This window comes from Sus scrofa, chromosome 7, assembly GCF_054392235.1.
Source record: "Sus scrofa isolate SSC_HxYL_T2T_F1_AM1 chromosome 7, Sscrofa_HxYL_maternal_Yorkshire_Landrace_v2.0, whole genome shotgun sequence".
NCBI lineage: Eukaryota > Metazoa > Chordata > Mammalia > Artiodactyla > Suidae > Sus > Sus scrofa.
The window spans coordinates 135,067,272-135,088,354 of record NC_139389.1 but is presented as its reverse complement, the minus strand read 5'-3'; the positions used below and the strand labels follow the sequence as shown (position 1 = coordinate 135,088,354).

Below are 21,083 nucleotides of genomic sequence, written 5' to 3'. Positions count from 1 at the left end.
TTAAATAATGTTCTAGACAAGAAAAAACTCTAGGGACAGATAACAGATTAGCGGTTGCCAGGGGCCAGGGGAAGGGAGAGGGGACTGACTGTACAGAGCCACAAGGGACCTTTTTGGGCAATAGAATCCTTCTCTAACTTGACTGTGATATTACATGACTAAATATTTGTCAAAACTCACCAAACTGTACACTTAAAAAGAGTAAACATTGTATCTCAATCAACCTGACTTTAATAAGAAAACTGCCCAATAAATCGAGAACTCCAATTCATCCTCGTACCCTTATCACTCAACTGGCAGGAAGTCTAATACTTAGCAATTCGGCAATGGTAGGTAAGTAGGGTATGTGCCAGATGTATAACACTGACACAGGGGCACCACACTGTGAAAGGCACTCAACTGCATGTCCAGAACATGGCAATACCAGAGTTAAAAAGGAACAGGGTGGAGTTCCCTGGTGGTGCATCAGGTTATGGATCCGGTGTTGTCACTGCAGAAGCTCAGGCCACCCACTGCTGGGACGCAGGTTCAATGTAGGTTGAAGATGCGGCTCGGATCCCACAAGTTGCTGTGGCGTAGGCCAGTGGCTACAGCTCTGATTAGACCTCTAGCCTGGGAACCTCCATACGCTGCGGGAGTGGCCCAAGAAATGGCAAAAAGACAAAAAAAAAAAAAAAAAAAAAAATTACAGCATAATTCAAAAGAGAAAGACGTAAAGACCTATTTGGTGTAAATCGTACATTATCACAAATCAGCTATGACTATTTCTGGCTTTAGTTTATTTAGAAAGTTCAATGTAAGACTGTGATCAGGAGTTCCTGTCTCCGCACAGCAGAAACGAACCCGACTAGGAACCATGAGGTTGAGGGTTCGATCCCTGGCCTTTCTCAGTGGGTTAAGGATCCGGCATTGCCGTGAGCTGTGCTGTAGGCCCGCAGCTACAGTTCTGATTAGACCCCTAGCCTGGAAACCTCCATATGGCTTGGGTGTGGCCCTAAAAAGACAAAAGAAGAAGAAAAAAAAATGACTGTGATCAAAGTTAACCAATCCACTTTTTTGCTTGCTCCACCCTACAGGATAGTCAGGGAACAGGAAAATGATGAAGTTAGAATAAGGTTCCTCAAAAGGTCTATATGTAAATGAGTTCAGGGAGTTCTTTCGTGGTGCAGCGGGTTAAGGATCTGATATTGTCACTGCAGTGGCTTGGCTCACTGCTGTAGCCTAAGTTCAATCCTTGGCCCATGAACTTCCACATACCACGGGCATAGACAAAAAAAAAAAAAAAAAAACAAACAAACAATAATAACTTCCATTCACCTGGTACAGATTTTTGATTACTCTTTATGTAATTTTCTAATCTGTCAGGTTAAAGAGCATTAAATACCATACCTTAATATACTACACAGATGCTTTAGACCAAGGTATAAACAGGTTAAATCACCTGATAGCTATCCAGCAAACAAGTGGCATTTTGAAGATTAAAATGAAGGCATTTGATACCATTAGGCCACAATGTCTCAGGATGTTATTGAAAGCATGAAAACAGGCAGAGCAAGGAAGTTTTTCCTAAGTGATAGCATGTTCTTGCCAGGAATTATCTCATAACATTTATAATAAAAGTGCAGTGAAGTTTCTTTACAAGTTAATTTCTAGATGTCTGTTTTTAACAGAAGGTAACCCACAGCTAGACTGGATCACTTCTGAACCTAGAGAACTGTTCAGAAGGCACTTGGACAGAGTCAACGTTTCTCCAGCAGAATTTCTCCTACTGGAGAAACGTTGTTTTGTCGTTCTCTCAACTGCTGTTCCTGGCCTTTTTGCAAGGTTTATATGAACAAAATCGAAGGTTCCTTTTACAGAATCACAGAATGTGAGTGCCAGAAGGGACCCAAGAACTTCTCTAAGCCACCCCCTTTCCAGGCAGGGGGAAGGCTAAGCCAGAGTGGGTGGCCCTGGGCTAGGCAGCGCGTGGCAGGGCAGCTTTACTACACCGCTTCCTTTCAAAAGTGTACTTAACCAGCTCCTTCTAAACAGACTCGTACGGAAACGAGGCTCCTCTTTAATAAAGTTTAAGCTCTCTCCAAGAACCTCTGACCAGCTCTGCAGTGCTATCTAAGGAGTCCGAAAAGATCCCGCACTGGGCACTTCGTTTTAGTGACTCTCACTAAACTCAGTCCCAGGCAATTTAAAGAACGAGGCAGAAAGGACGGTCCACCTGATGCAATCAATTACTTTTGATCAACGCCACGGACGTTTCACCCTGACAGCCTGCCTAATGTAAAGGGGGAGTTCAGCCAGAAGATGTCCTACATACGGCAGAGCCGGCCGCACTCGGAGGACCCACTGCGCGGCAACCCAGCCTCTGCGGGCACCGACTGGGAACGCCGCAACCAGACCCGGCTTCGGGACCGAACCAGACCCGGCGTCATCGCGGACGCGCTTCCCCGGCCGCACGCGAGCGGCGGGAGCGCTGCCCGCTCAGGAAACGGTCCGCCCGGCCGCCTCCCGGTGCCCACGCCTGCCCGCTAGTCCCCGAGCGGCCCGGACCGGGGGCGCCCCCGACCCGGGAAGTCGACGCGGCTACTCACGTTCTCAGTGTCTCGTTCATTCACCGTTGGCAACGGGGTCCTAGTGGACATTTTACTTTCCTTCACTTCTGCACGACGCGAGGCTGAAACAAACAGCGCGGCCCTCGGGGGCCCGCGACCGCGGCGTCGAGCGCCCGGCGGCTCCGCAGGCGCGGCGGGCGGGCGGCTCCCCTCCCCCACGGCCGTCTAGATCCCGGGCCGGGCCCGGGCCGTCCCCCGGCGGGTCGCGGGGCTCATGCTCCCCCGGCCCGGGCGGCCGCGCCGAGCAGCCCCGCGGGCGGCAGTGGCGGGGCTGGGCCGGCGGCAGCGGGCGGCGGGTCGGCCCGGCGGCGTCCCCGCGCCTCAGGGCGCCCCGCGAGCCCGGAGCCCCTCGCCTCCTCCTCCGCCCCCGCCCGTCGCGCGGCGAATTTCAGCGCCGGAGCCTCCACGCAGCGCCGCCGACGGCCCCTGAAGACCAAGAGGAGGCTGTGAGGGAGGCGGAGTGCAAGACAGGTCGCCGCAGAGTGCGGGCGCCGACCATGGAGGGGGCTGCGGAGGCGGCGCCTGCGCCGGACAGCTCTTCTCCCTTCGGCTCGCTTTCAGCTTCAGCCTCAGCCTCAGCCTCCGCCCGCTGGCCGCCGACGCCGCCGCTCCCGGCACCTTGGAGCCTCACGGACCCAAGATGGCCGCCCTCGGCTTCCTTTGCGGCCTCCGGATGCCGGAAGTGACGGCACCGCCGCCTCCCGGAGTTCAGCCAATCGTCGCGGCCCAGGGAAGCCGGCCCGGCTGCTGTTGCTAGGGGCGACTTGCCGGGTCCCGGGCCGAGGGGGCGGTGCTCAAGGTTGGGAAGGGGTGGCGGTTCCCCAGCGGGCGGCTGGGGCGGCGGGTTTTCCGCGTCTGGAGCTTGCGGGACCCGCGAAAGAGCCGGCAAGCCACCCTGGGCGGCGGCCTGAGCTCGACTGCTAGTTTGAAGTTTACAGTGTTGATCGAGCGCCTGCTGCGTGCAAAAGCTGAGGTCGCGTCCCTCAAAAGCTGGGCCCGCTCTGCCCCCAATCGAGCCGTGACAGCAATTATAGGGCCGGGGCTGTAGGGAGGAGACGAGTTCCTGCTCTTTAGCCGGCAGCCGAGGACTCAATAACCCTTCCTGCCTCCGCCTCTGGGTTAGCCGGGGGCTAAGCTCAGTATCCCAAGGGCAGCAGACGTGTCCTGCGCTCGGGAAGCTCGCGGTCAAGAGGCAAATGGACCCGGACCCAGCTAAACGCCTTCCGGAAGGAAGGGTTCTAGAAGGGGACTTGGGGCGGGGACCCCTAGAAGCCCTCAGGGGTTTAGCCAGTAGGGGATTTATAACCAGCCTCTTCTTATACACCAGCGTGTAGCTGTTTGGAGGGTTGGAAGTATCCCCGGGTCCCACCTTGGGGCGGAGCTGAGTGAACGCTTGCAGACTGGGATGCTGGAAATGGTACCTCCCCTGGACGCCTTCCTTGTTCTCTAGTCTCTGAATACGTACGGTGGACCTCCCTGGAGGCTGGCCAGCAGTAGATGGAACGCTCTGGTGCAGAGTTCTGAGGAAGGAGAGCTGTACGGGCTGGAGTAACATGAACTGTTCAGAGTCTACCTTGTGGGTACATTACATTTGTTACCTCATTTAAGCCTCAGGGTAACCTTGTAAGATGGGCAGACACACCTTGTGACCTCAGGTCTGAACATTACAGTGACTTGATCAAAGTATCCAAGTTGGCTAGCCGCAAAGCCGGGGTTTGAACCCACATCCTAAAACCTCCGTAAGAGATAAACCCTTGTGGATATGTCTTGCTTTTTCTTTTTTTTTTTCTTTTTGGGCGCCGCACAGCATGTGGAGTTCCTGGACCAGGAATCAGATCCAAGGGGCAGTTGCATCAATGCAGCATCCTATAACTGACTGTGCCAGTGGGAATCTAACGTCCTGGCGCCTCAGAGAAGCTGTGGATCCCATTTTGCCACGCTGAGAACTCCTTTCTTTCTTTCTTTTCTTTTTCTTTCTTTTTTTTTTTTTTTTTTTTTGTCTTCTTTTTAGGACCACACCCGCGGCATATAGAGGTTCCCAGGCAAGGGGTCAAATTGGAGCCATAGCCACTGGCCTACCCCAGAGCCACAGCAATGCCAGACCCAAGCCGTGTCTGTGACCTACCCCACAGCTCATGGCAACACTGGATCCTTAACCCACTGAGCAAGGCCAGGAATCGAACCTGCATCCTCATGGACACTTGTCAGATTCGTTTCCGCTAAGCCATCATGGGAACTCCCTTTTTTTCTATTTTAATGTTTTCTTTTTTGGTCCCCCCGGATGTGAATCCTCTTGCTATGTCTGGGACATTTCCTGCTCTGTGAGACATTATATCTTTTTTTTTTTTTTTTTTTTTTTGTCGTCTTTTTAGGGACACACCAGCGGCATATGGAAGTTCCCAGGCTACAGGTCAAATCGGAGCTGCAACTGCCAGTCACAGCCACAGCAATGCTGGACTCTTAATCCACTGAGCAGGGCCAGGGATGGAGCGCACATCCTCATGAATACTAGTTGTTACTGCTGAGCCACAACAGGAATCCCAAAACATATATGTCTATTTTTTTATTTGTTCGCTTTTTAGGGCCTCACCCACGGCATTCGCAGGTTCCCAGGGTAGGGGTCTAATCGGAGCTATAGCTGCTGACTTACTCCCCGGTTCACAGCAACGCTGAATCCTTAACCCACTGAGTGAGGCTAGGGATTGAATCCAAAACCTCATGGTTCCTAGTTGGGATTCCTTTCTGCTGCGCCACAACAGGAACTCCCATATATGTCTTTAAATGTCAGAATCATTCCCAGAGAGGACAGATGCTCACAATGTAAAAATGTGAGGACTGGAGTTCCCGTCATGGCCTCGCTCGGTGGGTTAAGAATCTGGCGTTGCTGTGAACTGGGGAGTAAGTCAGCAGCTACAGCTCCGATTAGACCCCTAGCCTCAGAACCTCCTTATGCTGTGGGAGCAGCACTAGGAAAGGCAAAAAGACAAAAAAAAAAAACTGAGGACTAAGATGCAGTCAGGGCTTCCATCTCACCCTCTCAGCCAAGTGTTCATTGGGCCAAGGGCAGCCCTGTTTAAAATGTCATTCTCTGAGTTCCCATTGCGGCTTAGCGGTAACAAACCTGACTAGTATCCATGAGGACACTGGTTTGATCCCTGGCGCTCTCTCAGTGGGTTAAGGATCCAGCATCGCCATGAGCTGTGGTGTAGATCACAGACACAGCTCGGCTCCAGCATTGCTGCGGCTGTAGCGTAGGCCAGCAAAGGTAGCTCCAATTCGACCCCTAGCCTGGAAAGTTCCATATGCCACAGGTGTGGACCTAAAAAGACAATAAAATAAAATATCATTCTCTTTGTCATTCTTTGTCCTAGCAGAGATGGCTGAACTCTTGTTAGTTAAATATGTGTCACATAGTTCAAGTGAAGTGTGGGTGAGCACAAGGTTGTGGGAGTTGCTGCAGGGACGGTCAGCCCAGTTTGGAAGCATGTGTTTATGCTGAGTCCAGAAGCATGAGTACCATTAGCTAGGTGAGGATGGGTGAAGAGGGATTCCAAGTGGGTGGCCTGTACGGGGGCACAGAGATAAGGAACAACCAGTGGGTTTAGCTCAATGTCAAGAGGTGAGAAGTGAGACTTGGGGGGCAGGCTGGGGCCAGGCCACATTTGGACAGAGCATGCTACTCCTGATGACAGGAATGTCAACTAGGTCAGCTGGGAAAATACCCAGAGGACCCACAAAAGGGTTTCAGCCTTGGGCGGGAGCTGAGAGAAAGGGTTTGGACGATTCAGAACATTCCACATTGGCCAGAGAAGTGGCTGGGGGGATGAGGTTTCCACCTCAATGGTTTATTCACTGAAGCCACACATTAAATAATGAGTCAGTGAATGCCAAAGGTAGGAAATGAAGCTGACAGTGCTTAACGCAAGATGCTTCCAGTTTTCGCAATGGCTAGCATTAAAGAAACTTGTCATAGCACTTGGGTCAAATGATATTATGGCACTATAAAGAGTTAGAAATAGGAAGGAGGCAAGTGTAATGTTACATGAAAAAATAGAGGAGGAAGAGGAAGAGAAATAAGAAAAAAATAAAAGAAAAAGCAAAGTATTGTTTTGTCTGAAGGACTCTCTGTAGCCTGAATTATGTGCATCTGTGGATCTACAGCCTGGCAGGAATGGAAGGGCAGGACCTGGAAGTTGTTCTTGGAATGTGTTCCTCTGACCTTTTTTATATTCCTGTTTCCTGCCTTCATGTTGAAATAGGTTCTAACTCAGGCTCCTTAAACAGAGAAGACATAACTACACATACCAGTTGTGTATGTGCCTAGGCAGGGCTTACTTTCATGTCCAGAAGGAAGGTCACCCTGAGAAGCGGGGGCCTGAAGGTAACCTGGTCGCACCCTTGCTGCGGGAGGACAGAAGAGAAACTGAGCCTGCGACAGGTGACACGGTGACGTGGCTTGTCTGAAGTTACACAGCAAAAAGGCAGCAGGAAGCCAGGTCGTAGCTTCCTGTGCAGACCCTCTCCTGCATCCACTCGGCTCTGAGCTGGGAAAACCCTCCAACTAGAATCCTGTCCAAAGGTCTATGGAGACAATGGAAGTAGGAGAAAAGCAGGGGCTCTGGAATTTCAACGCTGGATTTGAACCCTGGATATGACCCTGAATGCTAGGTGATCTTAGGCAAATCACTTCATGTCTTAGAGGCTCAATTTCTTTCTTTGTTTTCTTTTTTGGCTGCCCCGAGGCATGTGGAGTTCCTGGGCCAGGATCAGATCCGAGCCACAATTGCGACCTAAGCCGCAGCTGTGGCAATGCCGGATCCTTAACCCACTGTGCTGGGCCCGGGATTGAACCGCATCCCAGCGCTCCCAAAACACCACCAATCCTGTTGTGCCACAGCAGGAACGCCAAGGCTCAATTTATTAATCAGTCAAATGAAAATAATAGAACCTTCCACTCACGGTTGCTGGGGAGATCCACAGAGGTGGTGCCCAGAGAACAGCCAGCATGTGTGTGCGGAGAGGCCCCAACTTCCTGGGCGGCTGCACTTCTCATTCCCCCCACCCCCCCGCGCGTGAGCACGGGACTTGGAATCTGGAGATGCGGGTCGAGGCTTATGAAGCCCCACGTGGCCAGGAGTTAGAGAATCGCTCCCTATCCCGTTTCGCCTTAGCTCACGGGGTATGGAGCTCATTATAGGAGGTAATATGGTGCAAGAGAGCCTGGCTGGGGTCCTGCACTAAAAGGATGTGTTGGTGTTCACTTCATTGCCTCTATGTTGCAGACAGGAACGTGAAGCTCAGGAAGGGCGAGAGGCTTGCTCAAGCGGCCCTGGGCAGAATGCAGTGCGCTCAGATTCTAGTCTGGGGGCTCTGATACCGTGCCGGCTGCAAAGACAGATGGGCAATGAAAGAATGGGGATGGGTGGGTCAGTAAAACCAGCTCTCTCCCGGAGCCTCCTATCTGCCCATTCCTTTGGGGTTGTGCTACTAAAGCTAGCACCCCAAAACAAATACAGTGCTCCTAAATACAAAAAACTTTTAAGTCTAAGCTTGTTTTAAGGAAAGATGATATTTCTTTCATTACTTTGGTTCCTGCCCAACCCTTGGAGCCACTGAGCCCCCACGAAAACCCATGTTAGCATTCTTTTTAGGGCCACACCCATGGCATATGGAAGTTCCCAGGCTAGGGGTCAAATCGGAGCTACACCTGCTGGCCTACATCACAGCTCATGGCAATGCCAGATCCTTAACCCACTGGGCGAGGCCAGGGATCAAACCTGCATCCTCATGGATATTAGTCAGATTTGTTACTGCTGACACAATGGGAACTCCCTAATTTATTTATTTGTTTGTTTATTTTTTGCTTTTTAGGGCCGCACCCATGGCATATGGAGGTTCCCAGGCTAGGGGTCTAATAGAAGCTGTAGCTGCCAGCCTACACCCCAGCTCACAGCCACACCAGGTCCTTAACCACTGAGTGAAGCCAGGGATCAAACCTGCACCCTCATGGATGCTAGTGAGATTCGTTTCTGGTGAGCCATGATGGGAACTCCCCCTCATTTATTTTTTATTTTTATTTATTTATTTATTTATTTATTTTTTAATTGTTGTTGTTGTTGTTGTTGTTGCTATCTCTTGGGCCGCTCCCGCGGCATATGGAGGTTCCCAGGCTAGGGGTTGAATCGGAGCTGTAGCCACCGGCCTACGCCAGAGGCACAGCAACGCGGGATCCGAGCCGCGTCTGCAACCTACACCACAGCTCACGGCAACGCCGGATCGTTAACCCACTGAGCAAGGGCAGGGACCGAACCCGCAACCTCATGGTTCCTAGTCGGATTCGTTAACCACTGCGCCACGACGGGAACTCCTCATTTATTTTTTAATTGAAGCTTAGTTGATTTACAATGTTGTGTCACTTTCTGCTGTACAGCAAAGTGATTCCATTGTACATACAGATTCTTTTTTATATTCTTTTCCACTAGGATTTATCACAGGATATTGAATACAGTAGCTGTGCTACACAGTAGGACCTTGGTTTTATGATCCTATATAAACTAGTTGTCATTGGCCAATCCCAAACTTCCAGTCCTTCCCTTCCCCACCCCCTCCCCGGTGGCAACCACAAGTCTGTTCTCTGTGAGTTTGTTTCTGTTTCATAGATAAATTCATTTGTGTCCTATTTATTATTTATTTAGCCACCCTGCTGCATGCAAAAGTTCCCAGGCCAGGGATGGAACTTGCATCACAGCAGTAACCAGTAATGATGTTGGGTCCTTAATCCACTGAGCCACCAGGGAACTCCTGTGTCATATTTTAGATTGCAAATATATAAGTGATATCATATTTGTTTTTCTATTTTTGACTTACTTCACTTAGTATGATAATCTCTAATTTCATCCATATTGCTCCAAATGGCATTATAACAATTTGTTTTTCAAAAACACCATCAAGAAGGTGAAAATACAGGGAGTTCCCCTTGTGGCTCGGTGGTTAACGATGAACCTGACTAGGATCCATGAGGATGCCGGTTCAATCCCTGGCCTTGCTCAATGGATTAAGGATCCGGTGTTGCCGTGAGCTGTTCTGTAGGTCACAGACATGGCTCAGATCCCATGTTGTTGTGGCTGTGGCGTAGGCTGGCAGCTATAGCTCTGATTCGACCCCTAGCCTGGAAACTTCCATATGCCATGGGTGCGGCCCTATAAAGCAAAAAAAAAAAAAAAAAAAAAAGGGGGGATTCATGAGAATGTGGATTCAATTCCTGGCCTCCATAGGTGGATCAGTGGATTAAGGATCTGGCATTGCTGTAGCTGTGGCTTAGATTCGATTCCTGTCCTGGGAACTTCCATATGCCATGGGTATAGCCATGAAAAAATATAAAAATAAAATTAAATTAAAAAGAGAAATGAGGAGTTCCCGTCATGGCTCAGTGGTTAACGAATCTGACTAGGAACCATGAGGTTGTGGGTTCAATCCCTGGCCTCGCTCAGTGGGTTAAGAATCCAGCATTGTTGTGAGCTGTGGTGTAGGTCGCAGATGCGGCTCGGATCCCGCGTTGCTGTGGCTCTGGTGTAGGCCGGCAGCTGCAGCTCCAGTTAGACCCCTAGCCTGGGAACCTCCATGTGACCCTGGAAATGGCAAAAAGACAAAAAAAAAAAAAAGAAATGAGATAAATTGTTTTAAAGATAAAGTGGACAATTCAGAGACATTTCGTGCACTGGCAATGTTGTGCAAACATCACCCCTAACCCCAGACAGTCACCAATCTGTGTGTTGTCTCTGGACTTACCTATTGTGGGTATTTCACATAAATGAAACCAGATGCTGTTTGATCCTCCGTGTCTTGCCTTTTTCATTTTGGATAATGTTTTCAAGGTCCGTCCACATTGTAGTGGATCCTTTTCATGTAGTAGGTCCTTTTCATGGTCCAGTGATAGTTCATTGCCGGGATGGACCACACTGTCCTTATCCACTCGTCCATTCATGGACCCGGGGCTGCTCCAGTTGGCTGCCGTGAACAGCGGTGCAACGGCCACGTACATGCACACCCCTGTGCGAGCCCCCGTTTTCCATTGCTTATGGTGTATATCTAGGAGGAGAATGGCAGTTCTCATCGGTTTGGGGTGGGTTTTTTTGGTTCGTTTTTGTCTTTTTGCCTTTTCTTGGGCCGCTCCCACAGCATATGGAGGTTCCCAGGCTAGGGGTCTAATCAGAGCTGTAGCCGCCGGCCTACACCAGAGCCACAGCAACGCGGGATCCGAGCCGCATCTGCGACCTACACCACAGCTCACGGCAACGCCGGATCATCAACCCACTGAGCAAGGCCAGGGATGGAACCTGCAACCTCATGGTTCCTAGTCGGATTTGTTAACCACTGCGCCACGACGGGAAAACCGGGGTGGGTTTTTGTTTGTTTGTTTGTTTTTTGCTTTTTAGGGCTGCCCCCATGGCATATGGAAGTGAACCCACTGGGTGAGGCCAGGGATCAAACCCATGTCCTCATGGATGATAGCTGGATTTGTTTCCAGTGGCCACAATGGGAACTCCCTATCTATTTTGACTATTTTGTGTGGTTTTGAGAGACACTAAGGTAAATCTTAACCCACTGGTAATGAATTTAATTTTACCTTGAAGTCAGCGCACAGGTATGTAATTTGCAGTCACCAGCACCTCTCTGTCCCTTGTTCTGGACCCATGTGGGACTGACCCCCAGGCGAAGCCCTTGCCCTTTTGCACCAACTGGGTCACTGGTCTTGCCCGAGGCCCTTCCTGCCCTCCCTGGCTTCTATTTCCCCATGTGCTGATCACGATTCTGATGTTTCATCATATTCCCCAGCACACGTCAGCTGGGAAAGCAGTTGCCACAATTGCATTTGGGAAGTATTTGCTGTAAGTACAGGTCAAAGACAAGGGTGGAACTGCAGGAGTGAAACCCTCAAAGGCCTAGCATTTCATCCTGATAAATCCCTGACCTCCCACAGACAGCTCAGGAGCTGGGCAGGGCCAGGCAGCCTGGAGCCCGTCAAGTTGTTAGAACCAAACTCTGTTCTGGTGGGTGCGACCTCAGACATGAGCTGTCCAGGACTGGCCTTCTGAGTCAGCCCTGAGTCCCAGCTACACACCCTCCCTGTGGGGCCACCAGGCTCAAAGCCTCTTTTCACAAAGCGGGCAGGAGCATGGATGACTCGGAGTGCGTGATGTGTCCAAGCTTGGATGAATAATACATGTGCTTGAATATTAATAAGTGGGAACTGGTTTCTACAGCCAGGGAGGCCCAAAAGAGATTCTGGTAAAGCAAACTCTTGAAACTAGATTGAAGGCAGGCACACAAACATAAAAACAACAACAACAAAACCCCAAACTTCCTAAATCTCCCCTGAAAACAGAAATCTACACACACATACATACATAGGGATAATTTATAGACCAAAGAAATCAAGATAAAAACAGTAGAATTGAATGTTAATGAAAATTTTACACATCGAAACTTGTGGGATACAAATAAAGGGGCATTTAGAGAGAAAATTATAGACTTAACATGCGTAAATAAAAAAAGAAGGGCTAGGAGCTCTCATTGTGGCACAGCGGAAACAAATCCAACTAGGAACCATGAGGTTGATGATTCGATCCCTGGTCTCACTCAGTGAGTTGAGGATCCGGCGCTGCCGTGAGCTGTGGTGTAGGCTTGGATCTGGAGAGGCTGTGGCTCTGGCAAAGGCCGGCAGCTATAGCTCCGACTGGACCCCTAGCCTGCGAACCTCCGTGTGCCGTGGGTGTGACCCTAAAAAGACCAAAAATACAAAAAAGAAAAAAAGAAGAAGGGCTAGAAATTGAGCTATGTATTAATATCATGTAGTTAGAAAAAGAACACAGTATACCCAAAGGAAGTAAAAAGATGATAATGAAAAGCAGAAATTACTGAAATAGAGAACAAAGATAGAATGAGATCAACAAAGCCAAGAAACAGTTCTTTGAAAAAAACTAGGAAAAAATGCAAAATTTTGGTCCGGTTAGCTAAGAATTAAGAAGAGAGCGCATGAGAAACCCGTTAGGACATATGGAGGAAGACATGACTACAGGTGTTGCAGGGAATAAAAAATTAAGGGGATACTATCAACAAATTGAGTAATAATTTTAAAGCTTATATGAGACCAATTAATTGCTAGGAAACTATAACATCATAACTACTGAAGGAGAAAGAGAAAATGAATAGCTCTATAACTATTAAAGAAATTGAAGCAAGCCCAAATGGTTTTACAGCTCAGCTGTACCAAATAGTCAAAAGAACACATTATTTCAGTTTTATAGAAATTCTTTCAGACCAGAAAAAGAAAGAATGAACATCCATGACTTAAGCCAGCTTCTCCAGAAGCTTTAAGAGAGAACTAAACCCAAAGTAGAAGAAAGGAAAATAACTCAGAGAAAAAAAAGTCTCGGCTCTGGTGAGACAGGTCATGGGAAAAGAGAACAGTGCAGATAACAACAGCAAGAGGTAGGAGTTCCCGTCGTGGCGCAGAGGAAATGAACCCGACTAGGAACCATGAGGTTGCAGGTTTGATCCCTGGCCTTGCTCCCTGGGTTAAGGATCTGGCGTTGCTGAGAGCTGTGATGTAGGTCGCAGATGCAGCTGGGATCCCATGCTGCTGTGGTTCTGGCGTAGGCCGGCGGCTACAGCTCCGATTAGACCCCTAGCCTGGGAACCTCCATATGCCAGGGGTGTAGCCCTAAAAAGCAAAAAAAAAATAAACAAACCATGTCAAGAGGTAAAAAAAAGGACATTATCAGAGATCCTTCAGACACTAAACTGGCAATAAGTGGGTATTATGAACAATTTTATAATAATACATTTAGAAATATAGATAATATGGACAAATTTCTAGAAAAATACACCTAACCAAACTTGCATGAAAATTATTAGAAAATCTAAATAGTCACTTAACCAACAAAGACATTAGATGTGCAATTTAAAACCTTCCCCCAAAGGGAACTCCTGTCCTACCAAACTTTTGAGAAGTAATGCTACTTTCACACAATCTCTTCCAGAGGAAAAAAGAGGAGACACAAGTTTGTTTTAGTTGGACATTGCAGCCTTCTTCTTAAACCTGATGAGGACATTATGAGAAAAGAAAATTACATATTAATTATATTGCTTAAGAACACGGATTAGGAAAACAAATCCAACTAGAATCCATGAGGATGCAGGTTCAATCCCTGGCCTCGCTCAGTGGGTTAAGGATCCGGCATTGCCATGAGCTATGGTATAGGCAGAAGATGTGGGCCGGATCTGGCATTGCTGTGGCTGTGGCGTAGGCTGGCAGCTGCAGCTCTGACTTCCTTATGCCATGGGTACAGCCCTAAAAAGACAAAACAATAATAATAATAATTCAAAATGAAATACTAATAAGCCATGTCCAGTGTTTATTGAAAATACAGTATATCACAACCAAGTTGGGTTTACTATAGGAAGGCAAGTTTGGTTTAACATTAAAAAATAAATCAGGAAGGACGGGGAAGAGGCGGTCTTTTCCCTCTCTCCACTTCTCTTGGATTATAAAAATGTAGCCACCTAGTCCTCAGGGCAAAGCCTGCTTGTCTGCCCGCTTGCATCTCTCACAAGTGTCCTATCTTAAATCTATTTCTTGCCTATAAAAAAATCAATCAGTGTGACACACTGGAACAGTAGAATAAAGGAGAAAAATATCGTATGCATATCAGAATATGTGCAGAAAAACAGTTGATGAAATATTCTGTAGAGAAATGCAACTCAAAACCACTATGAGGTACCACCTTTCATCATCCAGAACGGCCATCATCAAAAAGTCTACAAACAATAAATGCTGGAGAGGGTGTGGAGAAAAGGGAACCCTCTTACACTGCTGGTGGGAATGTAAACTGGTGCAACCACTGTGGAAAACAGTGTGGAGATGCCTCAGAAAACTAAACATAGAACTACCATTTGATCCAGCAATCCCACTCCTGGGCATCTATCCAGAGAAAAGCATGACTGGAAAAGATAGCTGTATTCCAATGTTCATTGCATCACTATTTTCTTTTTTTTTTTTTTTTTTTTTTTGGGTCTTTTTGCCATTTCTTGGGCCGCTCCCGCGGCACATGGAGGTTCCCAGGCTTGGGGTCGAATCGGAGCTGTAGCCACCAGCCTATGCCAGAGCCACAGCAACTCGGGATCCGAGCCGCGTCTGCGACTTACACCACAGCTCACAGCAACGCCGGATGGTTGACCCACTGAGCAAGGGCGGGGATCGAACCTGCAACCTCACGGTTCCTAGTCAGATTTGTTAACCACTGCGCCACGATGGGAACTCCCATTGCAGCACTATTTGCAATAGCCAAGACATGGAAACACCCTAAAATGTCCATCAACGGAGTGGATAAAGAAGATGTGGTACATAAACACGATGGAATATTACTCAGCCATTAAAAGGAAAGAAATAATGGCATTTGCAGCAATATGGATAGACCTAGAAATTATCATGCTAAGTGAAGTTAGTCAGGCAATGAGACACAAATATCTTATGCCCTCACTTACATGTGGAATCTAAAAAAAGGACACCATGAACTTCTTTGCAGAATAGATGCTGATTAACAGACTGAAAAACTTATGGCGAGTGTCTGTTGTGGCTCAGTGGTCAACGAACCTGACTAGTATCCATTAGGATGCAGGTTCGATCCCTGGCCTCACTCAGTGGGTTAAAGATCCAGTGTTCCTGTGAGCTGTGGTGCAGGTTGCAGACGCGGCTCAGATCCAGGGTTGTTGTGGCTATGGTGTAGGTCACTGACTACAGCTCTGACTTGACCCCTAGCCTGGGAACCTACATATGCCTTGGGTGTGGCCCTAAATAGACAAAAATAAATAAATAAATAAATAAAAAGAAAATTTATGGTTTCCAAAGGAGACAGGTTGGGGGTGGGGGGATGGGCTGGGGGTTTGGGATGGAAATGCTATAAAATTAGGTTGTGATGATTGTTGTACAGCTATAAGTGTAATAAAATTCAGGGTTAAAAATAAAGAAAGATTACTACCAAATTAGAAGTTGGTTGGGATTTCCTTGTTCTGTTAAGAATATCTAAACAAATCTGCTGCAAACATTATCATCATCCCTAAAGTTAAAATGTTTCCAACTTTCCCCTTGTCATCAAGAAACACAAGAGCTTTAACTCAAGATTGCATTGGTGTTCCTAGTAAGTGCAGGAAGGGAAATAACAGATACAAGAATTGGAAAGGGAAAATTAAACTGTCATTGTTTGCAGGTGACAGGTTGTGTACATAGAAAATCTAAAATCATATAGGGATAAATTATTAGAATTAATAAATAAATGACTTCGATAAGGTTATTGGATATGATATCAAAATAAATTGTATTTCAAGGGAATTCTCCGATGGTGCAGCGGGTGAAGGATCTGGCATTGTCACTTCAGAGACTCAGGTTGCTACTGTGGCACGGATTTGATCCTTGGCCCAGGAAGATTCACAGGCCACAGGCATGGTCAAAAGAAAAAGCGGGAATTCCCATTGTGGCTTAGTGGGTTAAGTATCCAACTAGTGGTGTTCCCATCGTGGCTCAGCAGTTGGTGAACCTGACTACCATCCATGAGGACGCAGGTTTGATCCCTGGCCTCGCTCAGTGGGTAAAGGATCCAGTGTGACTGTGGCTATGGCATAAGCTGGCAGCTAAAGCTCCAATTTGACCCCTAGCTTCCACATGCCGTGAGTGCAGCCCTAAAAAGGGAAAAAAAAAAAAAGTACATATATATAGCTTGTAGAATATAATACGAATAATATAATATCTTCAGGAATTTAAGTAGGGAAGACTGATAAATTTGATTACAGTAAAATTAAGAACTTCTGTTCACTAAAAGACATCTTTCAGGAGTTCCCGTCGTGGTGCAGTGGTTAACGAATCCGACTGGGAGCCATGAGGTTGCGGGTTCGATCCCTGCCCTTGCTCAGTGGGTTAACGATCCGGCGTTGCCGTGAGCTGTGGTGTAGTTTGCAGACGCGGCTCGGATCCCGCGTTGCTGTGGCTCTGGCGTAGGCCGGTGGCTACAGCTCCGATTGGACCCCTAGCCTGGGAACCTCCATATGCCGTGAGAGCGGCCCAAGAAATGGCAAAAAGACAAAAAAAAAAAAAAAAAAAAAAAGACATCTTTCAAAGAGTAACAAACAAAATCAAGCAAATATCTTGGAAAAGATATTTGTAACATATATAACTGACAAAGGCTCATATTTAGAATATATAAAGAACTTCTATAAATCCTTAAGAAAAACCCAAACGACACAGCAGAAAAATAGGCGAGAGACTTCACAAACTGGCAAGCAAATAACCAGTAAACAAACAAAAGGATGCCTATTTTTTCTTTCTTTTTTTGTCTTTTAGGACCACACCCATGGCATATGGAAGTTCCCAGGCTGGGGGTCAAGTAGGAGTTGTAGCTGCCGGCCTACACCACAGCAACTCGGGATCCAAGCCGTGTTTGTGACCTACACCACAGCTCTCACAGCAATGCCAGATCCTTAACCCACCAACTGAGCCCAGGGACCTAACCTGCAGTGCTAGTCAGGTTCATTAATTGCTGAGCCATGCTGGGAAATCCAAGGATGCTTACTTTTGTCAGCAATCAAGAAAATACAAATTAAATCCACTTTACAATAAAATACATCAAGAAAGGGAAAAGACATACTACAAACTTAGAGAAGGTGTTTTCATAAACACAATTAACCAAAGATTAGCTCTTTTTTTTGGCCATTTCTTGGGCCGCTCCTGCGGCATGTGGAGGTTCCCAGGCTAGGGGTCTAATCGGAGCTGTAGCCACCAGCCTACGCCAGAGCCACAGCAACGCAGGATCTGAGCCGCGTCTGCAACCTACACCACAGCTCACGGCAACGCCGGATCGTTAACCCACTGAGCAAGGGCAGGGACCGAACCCGCCACCTCATGGTTCCTAGTGATTCGTTAACCACTGCGCCACGACGGGAACTCCAAGATTTGATCTTGAATACATAAGAAATTCCCATAAGAAAAGGAAAGTCTATTCAGCAAGCATTGCTGGGAAACCTGGACAGCTGCATGCAAAGAAATGAAACTAGAACACACCCTCACACCATGCACAAAAATAAACTCCAAATGGCTGAAAGACTTAAATATACGACAGGACACCATCAAACTCCTAGAAGAAAACATAGGCAAAACACTCTCTGACATCAACATCATGAATATTTTCTCAGGTCAGTCTCCCAAAGCAATAGAAATTAGAGCAAAAATAAACCCATGGGACCTCATCAAACTGAAAAGCTTTTGCACAGCAAAGGAAACCCAAAAGAAAACAAAAAGACAACTTACAGAATGGGAGAAAATAGTTTCAAATGATGCAACTGACAAGGGCTTAATCTCTAGAATATATAAACAACTTATACAACTCAACAGCAAAAAAACCAATCAATCAATGGAAAAATGGGCAAAAGACCTGAATAGACATTTCTCCAAAGAAGATATACAGATGGCCAACAAACACATGAAAAAATGCTCAACATCGCTGATTATAAGAGAAATGCAAATCAAAACTACCATGAGATACCACCTCACACCAGTCAGAATGGCCATCATTAATAAATCCACAAATAACAAGTGCTGGAGGGGCTGTGGAGAAAAGGGAACCCTCCTGCACTGTTGGTGGGAATGTAAACTGGTACAGCCACTATGGAGAACAGTTTGGAGATACCTTAGAAATCTATACATAGAACTTCCATATGACCCTGCAATCCCACTCTTGGGCATCTATCCGGACAAAGCTCTACTTAAAAGAGACACATGCAGCCGCATGTTCATTGCAGCACTATTCACAATAGCCAGGACATGGAAACAATCCAAATGTCCATCGACAGAGGATTGGATTCGGAAGATGTGGTATATATACACGATGGAATACTACTCAGCCATAAAAAAGGATGACATCATGCCATTTGCAGCAACATGGATGGAACTAGAGAATCTCATACTGAGTGAAATGAGCCAGAAAGACAAAGACAAATACCATATGACATCACTTATAACTGGAATCTAATATCCAGCACAAATGAACATCTCCTCAGAAAAGAAAATCAATCATGGACTTGGAGAAGAGACTTGTGGTTGCCTGATGGGAGGGGGAGGGAGTGGGAGGGATCGGGAGCTTGGGCTTATCAGTCACAATGTAGAATAGATTTACAAGGAGATCCCGCTGAATAGCATTGAGAACTATGTCTAGATACTCATGTTGCAACAGAAGAAATGGTGGGGGAAAAACTGTAATTGTAATGTATACATGTAAGGATAACCTGACCCCCTTGCTGTACAGTGGGAAATTAAAATTAAAAAAAAAAAAAAAAAAAAAAAAAGAAATTCCCATAAGGCACTAAGAAATAGCAAACAATACCATGCAAAATAATAATCCGTTGTATACACCACATTTTATTGACCCAGTCATCAGCTGAGGGACATTTGCATTGTTTCTACTTTCTGACTATCATGAATAATACTGCCATAATATTCAAGGACAAGTTTTTGTTTTTTGTTTTTTTTTTTTGTCTTCTTGTTTTTTTGTCTTTTTAGGGCTGCATCCTTGGCATATGGAGGTTCCCAGGCTAGGGGTTGAATTGGAGCTGTAGCCGCCAGCTTACACCACAGCCACAGCAACACCAGATCCAAGCCACGTCTGCGACCTACACCACAGCTCATGGCAATGCCCGATCCTTAACCCACTGAACAAGGCCAGGGATTGAACCCACAATGTCACAGTTCCTAGTGGGATTCATTAACCACTGAGCCATGATGGGAACTACTGCCCAGTTTTCAATTAGGTTATTTGTCTTTGTAATTTTTAAACTGGGTTATTTATCTTTTTTTTTTTTTTGTCCTTTTAGGGCTGCACCTGCAGCATATGGAAGTTCTCAGGCTAGGGGGTCAAACCAGAGTTGCAGGTGCCAGCCACAGCCACACCAGATCCAGATCCAAGCTGGATCTGCAACCTACACCTCAGCATGCACCAACACCAGATCCTTAACCCACTGAGGGGGACCAAGGATCAAACTCGAATCCTCATGGATACTAGTTGTGTTTGTTATCACTGAGCCACTATGGGAACTCTGGGTTAGTTAACTTCACATAAGAGTTTTTAAAATAGCAGTGATATCAGAGAAGATAATGGAGTAGGAAATGCCAGGAATCTGTCTCCACATCTAGACAACAATTGCACTGGCAGAATCTGACTGATGGAACTATTTTGGAACTCTGGAGTCTACTGGAAGGCTTTCAGTTTCCAGGGAAGGCTTAGGTGGTAAACCCTAGTTAATTCCAGCCAATTATCTTTCAGTATGCATAGTAGCAGGTACCAGTCCCCTTAGTGCAATAGCAAGTCATGCCCATATTGCTGGAGTGGTTTATGGGAGCCAGGGTAAGTAATAAGGACCCTGTTTTCCAAATATCAGGGGTCAGGGTATCGATTGCCTACTGCTTCTTCATATCACAGACATGCAGATTCAGAGACGGGCAGTCACTATTAGAGCACACCCCGCTAGCTGAAGTGGCTAACCTACACCACAGAGCCTACACAGAGCCTTTGCTCCCCCTTTTATTTTCCCCTTTTCTCCTTTTGGGACCCAGATATTTAAGGATGAGGACATCCAAAACAACCACATATGGAGGGAAATTTAGAAAGTCACTGCACATGCTCAGGAAAAGACACAGTCTCAGACAAGACCTGAGAAGACCTTAAGTTTGTCCCTCAGGCTGGTCCTCCCCAGAACAGAGACACTACAACAGCTATTTAAAAAAAAAGAAAGAAAAAGAAAAAGACGTGAAGGAAGGAAAGAAGGAAAGGAAGGGAGGAAGAAAACCCTGAGAAAGGGAGACAGTCTGATTTCCAGAGGTACAACATTACAAATTTCAAATATCTGGTTTTCAACCACAGCAACAAATCACAAGACACAAAAGATACAGGACAGTTTGGTCCATTCAAAGGAAAATATAAATTGACAAAAACTTTGTCTAAGAGCACATGGTGGACTTACTAGAAAAGACTTTAAAACAACTGTCTTAAATATACTCAAAGAGTTAAGAAGAGCACAGAGTCAAGAAAATAATATATGAACAAAATGGAAATATCAGGAAAGAGATGGAAAGCGTAAAAAGGAACTGAAAGGAAGCAAAACGTACAGTAACTGAAATGAAGAATTCTCCAGCGAAATTCAAAAGTAAATTTGATCAGGCAGAAGAAAGAATCAGCACACTTGAAGATAGAATGATGGGAATTACTACTATTTTTGCTTTTCAGGGCCGCATCCACCACATATAGAAGTTCCCAGGCTAGGCGTTTAATCACAGCTACAGCTGCTGACCTACCCCACAGCCACAGCAACACCAGATCCAAGCAGAATCTGGAACCCACATCACAGCTCACGGCAGTGCCAGATCCTTAACCC

At 46.7% G+C, this 21,083-nt stretch overlaps 1 protein-coding gene across 23 annotated transcripts in view; it reads right to left on the bottom strand.

Annotated features, from left to right (window-relative positions):
* The window catches only part of MARK3 (microtubule affinity regulating kinase 3), a 110,588-nt gene extending 107,343 nt beyond the window's left edge, over positions 1 to 3,245 (bottom strand). For 13 of the 23 annotated variants that reach the window (XR_014811381.1, XR_014811384.1, XR_014811385.1 and 10 more), the window contains exon 1: positions 2,589 to 2,763. Coding sequence is in view for 16 of the 23 variants with exons in the window: in XM_021081590.2 (XP_020937249.2) it covers positions 2,589 to 2,639 (51 nt within the window). In the remaining 7 variants the exon portion in view is untranslated. Of the gene's footprint in view, positions 1 to 2,588; positions 2,764 to 2,992 lie in introns of those variants that run through there. The other 10 variants (XR_014811382.1, XM_021081588.2, XM_021081594.2 and 7 more) reach the window with 1 other exon arrangement.
* Between the last annotated feature and the right edge of the window lie 17,838 nt (positions 3,246 to 21,083).